This window comes from Alligator sinensis, unplaced genomic scaffold (assembly GCF_000455745.1).
Source record: "Alligator sinensis unplaced genomic scaffold, ASM45574v1 scaffold1018_1, whole genome shotgun sequence".
In the NCBI taxonomy this organism is placed as follows: Eukaryota; Metazoa; Chordata; order Crocodylia; family Alligatoridae; genus Alligator; species Alligator sinensis.
The window spans coordinates 1,197,919-1,205,579 of record NW_005842038.1 but is presented as its reverse complement, the minus strand read 5'-3'; the positions used below and the strand labels follow the sequence as shown (position 1 = coordinate 1,205,579).

The 7,661-nt window shown below is 40.9% G+C and overlaps 1 protein-coding gene across 2 annotated transcripts in view; it reads left to right on the top strand.

The window, feature by feature from the left end:
- PIK3C3 (phosphatidylinositol 3-kinase catalytic subunit type 3) overlaps positions 1-7,661 on the top strand; it is a 134,562-nt gene that overhangs the window by 118,747 nt on the left and 8,154 nt on the right. For both annotated transcript variants that reach the window (XM_006022486.3, XM_025202841.1), the window contains one exon: positions 5,077-5,202. In XM_006022486.3, the coding sequence (XP_006022548.1) occupies positions 5,077-5,202 (126 nt within the window). The remainder of the gene's footprint in view (positions 1-5,076; positions 5,203-7,661) is intronic.

The window sequence follows — 7,661 nt, the reverse complement described above, 5'->3', positions numbered from 1 at the left end:
CTTTTTGCTTCAACCCAGCCACTCTGCGGGAGAGAAGGAAAAGAAACAGAAAGTATTTTACAACTTCCCCTTGCTTTTATTCCACACAGGAAAATCAGCTTCCTCACTTGAGAGGCGCATCCCAATTTGGGGTGGGGGGGTGGGGTGGGGGGAGGGAGAGGTGTGTGATATGCAAGTAAATACAGTAGATTACTGAAGGCACAATATAATTGAATAGTCGGAAGCTGCTAACTTGAAGCCTTAAGAGGGAATCTCATCATTTTTTTTTAATTAATCCTTTTCATCTTTATCCAAGCATCTCATTTTAAAACATAAAAGCTGCAATAGTCAAGATTTTAATGGGATGTATATTTAATATAATTAAGTAGAATAAATTAATTTTAAAACTCTCCTCTGTGGAAAATAAGGAAAAATTCAACCATGCTCTCCCCACATTCCCCCCCCCCCCCACACACACACACACGTGTGTATATATGCGCGTGCGCGCGCGCGCGTGTGTGTGTGTATTTTTATGTTGGTGAGTGCCAGCCAGTCAACACAATCTTGTTTAATTGAATTGCCAAAACACAGTCTGTATGAAAATTGTCTGAGGTTAACTTGTTGATATTTTTTCAGAAGATAACTTTAGATGCATCTTGGACAGGATTTTATAAATCATAGAAACTCGACCCAAAATTAACTTTATTTTTACGTAGTGCAAATCTTCTCCCAGTAACACCTGTCTTTTGAAGAACCATGGATTTTCAAGAAATATGCATTACTTTGCAACAGAGAGATTTGCAGTAACACATTACTATTGGTTTTGTTAGAAGAGCCATAAGTCAATGTTCATTAATCTTGCTGCTACTGCTGTAACTCAAGAAATAATTTGTCATCTTGCCACGTCCTTTCTCAGCTGCGTTGCAGCAGTCATTTTTAATACCAGTGCTGAAAACCTTTCTTGCAAGGATCCAATGCTCAGCAGCATTTGATCCCACTGTTAATGGCAGTCTAATTTTTAATCTCCAACTGCAGCAGAATTGATGTATTTGGAAAAAAAAAATATGTGCCAGTCTGTTCTCTAGGTAGGCAGTAAATATTTTAATAGTCATTACTAGTATTTGGCTGATACAGCGTATTAAGATCAGTACCATTAGAACTCAGAGAGGACATTATGCCATGAACAGATTAAAATATGGGTAAAGTAAGTGCTTAATGGCAAAAATGGCATGCAAGGTTTAGTGTTCTAGAGAGTCCAACACTCCCTCCCCCTAACGGCAGTTAAACATTTTTACTGAAATGTCACTGTAACACCCTCCTTTTAATATGAGTAGGAAAATCACTATGAAAATCTGTGCCCTGATTCAGAAAGGTACTTAAGCACATATGTTCAGTTTTAAACATGCGAGTGATCCCATCTGAAGTCATTGGGTTTTCACTCAAGTTTAAAGTGCCTGCCTAATATTTAGTGAACGTTGAAGCTATTTCATATAACAAATCCAATTGGATTATAATTAAGAAAAGAATTAGGCAAGTAAAGAACGAGTAAGTGACCAATCCTATAGCTGCTGCTATATTACAGACCAGTGGCTATTTGGTCATCTTTTACCATTTGTTATTGTGGTCATTTTGCTCCTGATGGTTTGTCAAGAACATATATGTGCCTGGGGGTAATCTTGGTCTCATTCTGCTTTCATAAATAATAAGATGCTCAGTGAAAGATCTATAGCATTTGGCTGAAAACATTTTTGGGGGTTTTTGGGGGGTTTTTTTTGCTCATCTGTTTGCTACTTTCCTTTTTTGAGGAAATTAAACACTTCTTCCTTTTCCCCACCTCCCCTTTAGTTTTACCTTTTGGCTTATCTTTCATATTTCTAAGGCATCTTCTTTCTTTCCAGTCAGCCTCAGCTTATGCCTACAACTCAGTTACTGGTGCACTTCAATTAGTATGTATTTGGAAAGAGGTAGAATGGTATAATGCAAGAGTAAAACTCACATCACACTTAAACATTGGGAGACAATATCCTTGAATGCAGTGACTGAGACAGTCATGGGAGCAGTAGTGGATAACTGAACAAGTCCTAACAGGTTGTTGTCCCTATAAAGATGAATGAGGACACAATGCATAGTGGAAATAGTAGGTACTATTAGTTTTATAATGCATTCATTAGTGGCCAATATTGAAATACTGTGTCAGATTCTTATGCCAGTGTTTTGAATGTAGACATGTTCAAAACGTGAAGTCAAGAAAATATCAACTAAGATTTAAACAGCTCAGTCTTGATTCATCTAAGAGAAAGTTAAGACGTGACTTGATCAGTCAACAAGTATGTGGGAAGTATTTCTGATAGAAATTTATTTCCTAATGTACAAGAAAACAGCATAGTGAGTTCAAGTGGTTTTAAAGTAAAACTGGACAAATTTCAGCTAGAAATAAAACATGGATTTAAAATAAAGTCATTTATCATGGGAGCTCCTTAACCCGGGATGCAGCTGATTCCCTGTCCTTTACAGTCTTCACATGCTAAGTTTGTAAAAAATATTCTTGTAGTCAACCAAAAGTTATGGGCTTAATAATGCAGAAAAGCAGTCTAGATTATCTCAGTGGTTCCCACAAGGGTTCATATTTGTGCCTGATTTTTATCTTGAAGCAGAAAATGAAGAGGTACAATATGTACTACCAAACGTGGCTGAGATTCAGTCTCTCCAAAACACTCACTAGACTTTTGTTAACAGATTGTTAGAGATCCTGCTTGCCCCTGTGACACTACTAGGAATATTAAGTTTTAGGTTGGTTGTGGTTAGAAAAAAATTGGGGTAATTAAACTTTGGTCTATTCAGGTCACCCTGACTCCTTTTGTAGTATGAGATAACTAACTTGACCCAGTATTTGCAAACCTCAGTGTCCACAGTTAGGTGCTATATACAAGTGGCCTCATTTTCCTAAGGTATTGGACAACAAAGTCCCTATTGAAATTAAAGGGAGCTACTGGATGGGTAGCACTTTAGAAAACTGGGCCATTTTTGTAGATGCCTAACATTGGACACCCCCTTTCAGTACATTGGTCTTAATATTTTCTGGAGCTTACTTTACCCAGTTGTAACATTGTTCCTTTAATAATCTGCGTTCCCTGACCATTTACCTGTAAAGTTCTTCAGGTTCCTCGTCCAAAACTGTCATTGAAAGGCAAGATCCAGTTTGGTGTAGCTGAGTTGCTGCCAGTTCAATTAAACAGAGGCTTGATTATAGAAGAGACCTATCTGTGCAGCAAAAGTGCAAGTGAGAAATTGCCATCTGGCCAAGTGCTGAACAGTTCCTGTGGAGTTACTCAGAATTCACGAGGAGCTATTGATTTCACCTTTATGCAATGTGCATGGGCCAAGCCTTTGCCTGTGGCTAGAACAAAGCAAGCTTGGCTCGTTGTTTCTTTGTCCTTAATTATAGTGATTTCTGCAAGTAGTTTGTGTGTAATTTGTAAGTACCATACAAACAATTTGGATACAGCGTTTTAAAACGTGCTGCTGTCAGAAGAACAAACGATGTGAGGGTAGAAGTGTCTCCCACCAACTGTTCGCAGATGACGGATGCAGTCAGAGTTAATCAAATTCTTGTCTACTGCACAGAGACCAATTTTGACAGGCCTGGTGGGATCGCACTTATACTCATCCTTAATTTCTTTACAATTTCAAAAACCCAGTTTATTCTTAATTTAATTTTAGGTGAAGGGAACCTTACAGACTTTCAGCAGTTATTATGATCCTCCAGAATACTATGAAAACATATTGTATTCGTGTATATGTATATAATATTGTGTTTGTTTCTTTGTGTGTATATATAGAAGGGGCGGGCAAAATATGGCCTACGGGCCAGATCTGGCCTGCCAGGCCATTCTAGCTAGTCCTCAGGGCCCCTAAATATATTTAGAAAATTAATATTTATCTGCCCCTGGCTGCCTGTCAAAGACCCAGTAGGACCCAAGGGGAGCTGGCAGCAGGACCCAGCAGCCACAGCAGCAATGGGTGAGAGACAGGCTGGGGGGGGGGGGGGGGAATGGGTGAGAGACAGGCTGGGTGTGGGCGGAGAGAGAAGGGGGGTGAATAGTGGAGAGGTACCTGGGGAGTCAGATGGCAGGCAAGTTATAATATGTCAGGCAGGTTATAATGTATCATAAATCCAATGTCTATATTTAGTCCATGATTTTTAGTATCCAGGAGGTTGATGAAGTGAAGTTCGTAGGCTTGTCTCTGGGAAGTGTTTTTGTGAGTTTCCTTTGAGGATTAGAACTGAGAGATTGGAAGGAGAGTGGTTTTCTTGTGAGAAATGTGTCCCCACAGGTAATTGGGTATTCCTACACCTCTTTGATTTAAACAAATTCCTTCCTGCTGTATCTTAGCAAAAAGTGCCAAATTTGATGTAAAGTCTTTTTTTGAAATTGAAAATCAGCATGGTTTAATGTCAGTGTTTTAATATTGACCTTTTTAAAGAAAAACACCAAAAAAATGGAAATGCAAAACGAATGTTAATACATTCTAATTTAAATCTGTTTACTCTGATCACTTAACTGAAATCAGATTTTCAAGGATAATTTTTGTTTGATTTCACCTGTTGGGAGAAATTGATTTTCTTTTGATATTACAGCTCAGACATTTAAAATGGAGAAAGAATATCAGTAACGAGTAATAGCCAATCAAATGCCTTCCTAAGGAAATGTTTAAGGAACACAGGAGAGACTTGACTTCTTTACACAGATTCCTGTGCACAGTTCAGTTGTATTTATGCAGTTCAGTTGTGTTCTCTCCAGCAAGAGTTTTCTACTTATCAGGGTATGGATTTTCCTACTTTATAAATAAACTGAGTGAAATTGAATGTCATTGTTACAGAGCTGTATTTCTAGCTGATGTAAATCAGCATGACGCCCATGAGTTCATTTTTTCTCAGTTAATAATTTGGTCCACAGTAAATTCCATGACCCTTTCAGTCTTCTGCATTTTTGGGTAAAGTAGTGGAAATAATTTGCTTTCTGTTACAGCGTGCTCATTGTTTGGAGTTACCTTTCTTTGGAAGAGTATATAATCTTTCTCATCTCTTCTTCCTAGGTGCAGGACAAATTCCGTTTGGACCTATCTGATGAAGAGGCTGTACATTACATGCAGAGTCTAATTGATGAAAGTGTCCATGCTCTGTTTGCTGCAGTGGTGGAACAGATACACAAGTTTGCTCAGGTAAGTTATATACAAACTAATGCCTCCCTGTTAGACCAATTGCGAAAATACGGCCTGAAGGATGACTTCAGAAAAGCGATGTCAGTGCTCTGCCTGCCTGCAATTTCTTATGGACTCTTGAATTTATTGGAGGGAGGTGATAAAATATGTCAAAATGAAAAGGACATCTTAGCAGGTTTGTAAGGTCTGGCTCAACAAAGCCCTGGCTGGAATGATCTAGTTGGGGAATATCCTGCTTTGAGCAGGGGGTTGGACTAGAGTTCCTGGGGTCCCTTCCAACCCTAATTATCTATGATTTCTATGACTCTGTGACAAGTTTTGGGTGGTCATTGACATTTGCAAGCCTCTGAAACATGAGTAGCTTCATTCTTTTCAGTGCTGTAGGTGTTTGCTCAATGGCTATAGCAAGGAAGGGGAAATCTTAAGAGCCAGAGCTCCAATCTTAGCATATCAAGAATTTCATACCACTTTGGTTTTATCTGAACTTAAGTTGGAGAGTTTTTCAGTGGTGCAGTTTGTGTTTTGGCAGACTCTGGATGTGTCATTCTCTAAGAGTAAGGGCTATTTGTTAAAGAGATCTTTTTGCAGTCTGAATCCTATGAGAGGAAGTACCAGCATTCCTAGTATGTTGTCTTCAAGGAAAAGAACTTTAATAATGAATAATTCCCTCTTTTCCCTTTTACTTCATATCATACATGACTGTTAATCACTGGTAAGAGGTTTTTTGGTTTTGTTTTTTGCGGGGGGAAAGGGTTAAATGCAGGCTTCTAAATAATATATTCCAACTAATTAGCTGTTTACAATTCCCAGGGAGAAATATTCCCTGTTCACCTTTTTAAAATACTTACTTTGATGAAGGATGGCATTTTAGCCATGAAGTGTGTGTGCTTCACTAATGTAGTCCATCAAAAGGGACAATAAGATATTTTGATTGTAATAAAATGCTATTTATAAAAGCATTTTATTTCATCTTCACTGTATTTTGTTAAAGGCTTTTGACATTTCTAGCTTGCTTTTATCAGGAATTTAAGATAATATGTTGTCTCTGCATTAAATATTAGTCTCAGACCAGGGAGAGGGAAGTGGTGGCGGCAGGAAGTGTTGACGGCGGGGGGGCTGCGGGGAGTGGTGGTGGCACAGGGAGCAAAGGAGGAGCCGTAGAACATGATGGAGAGCAGTAGGGAGGCCGCAGGAAGAGGTGGTAGCATGTTGAGCAGTGGTGGTGCTGGATGGGAAGCAGCGGCAGCAGTGGTGGGCAGCTATGCAGGAGGGAAAGCAAGGAAACCATGGGAGAGTGGTAGCGACGGGTGGGAGCACAGAGCCTGTGCTGGTGCCCTGGGCCCAGCAGGGACCCAGGGTGGGTTGGCAGGAACGTGGAGCCTGGGTGCGGGGTCAGCCTGGCTGCATCATGCGAGGCTCACACACAGTTCGCAAGAGCAGCCTGCAGTGGAGCTGGTGGCCTGGCCCTGTTTCTCTCTCTTTCTCTCTCCCACCCCATCCACAATAACTCTACACCCTCCCACAGTCCCCACTCCAACCACATACCCCGCACCCATCCATACCCACCCCCCGCATACCCCTCTTACTGTCCACATACAATATACAGTAGGACTGTATTTGGAGCTATTATGCAATCACCTCTAGATACACTTTACAAACACATAAATTAGTACAAAAATATTTTTAAATAAAATTAAAATAAGTTATAGTAGATTTTTTATTTTTGTGTGTATATGATTTGGGGTTTGTTTTTTTGTGGGGGGGAGGTTAAGTGGCCCTCCACCCAAAATAATTGCACCCCCCACCCCAAATCTAGACCAGCCTGCAAGGAGCCCTGTAGTCAGGATCTGGCATGGCCGAGGACCAGGTGAATTTGACATCCCCAATTTAGGACAAAAAAAAGGGGGAGCTGCTGCTTGGGAGGGCACAGGAACTGTTACACTGTAACACCTAACCACAAGATGAACATGAGCCACCAATGTGATGTTGCAGCTGGTAAAGCCAGCAAAACTGGCTTGCATCCATAGATGCTACTCAAGCAAATCCCAAGATGTCATCCTCCCACTGTACTTGGCCTTGGTGAGGCTGCAGCTGGAGTACTGCATCCAATTCTGAGCTCCACAATTCAAGAAGGATGTGGAGAAGCTTGAGAGATTCCAGAGGAGAGCCACGCGCATGATCAGAGGGCAGGAGAACAGGCCGTGTGATGAGAGGCTGAGGGCCGTGGGATTCTTCAGCCTGGAAAAGCGCAGGCTCAGGGGGGACCTGGTGGCTGCCTATAAGTACATAAGGGGTGTGCATCAGGATCTGGGGGAACATCTGTTCACCCGAGCGCCCCAAGGTATGACAAAGTCAAATGGTCACGAACTCATAGTTTCATAGTAGCTAGGGTCAGGAGGGACCTGAACAGATCATCTAGCCTGACCCCCTGCCACAGGCAGGGATGAATTTCTGGGTAA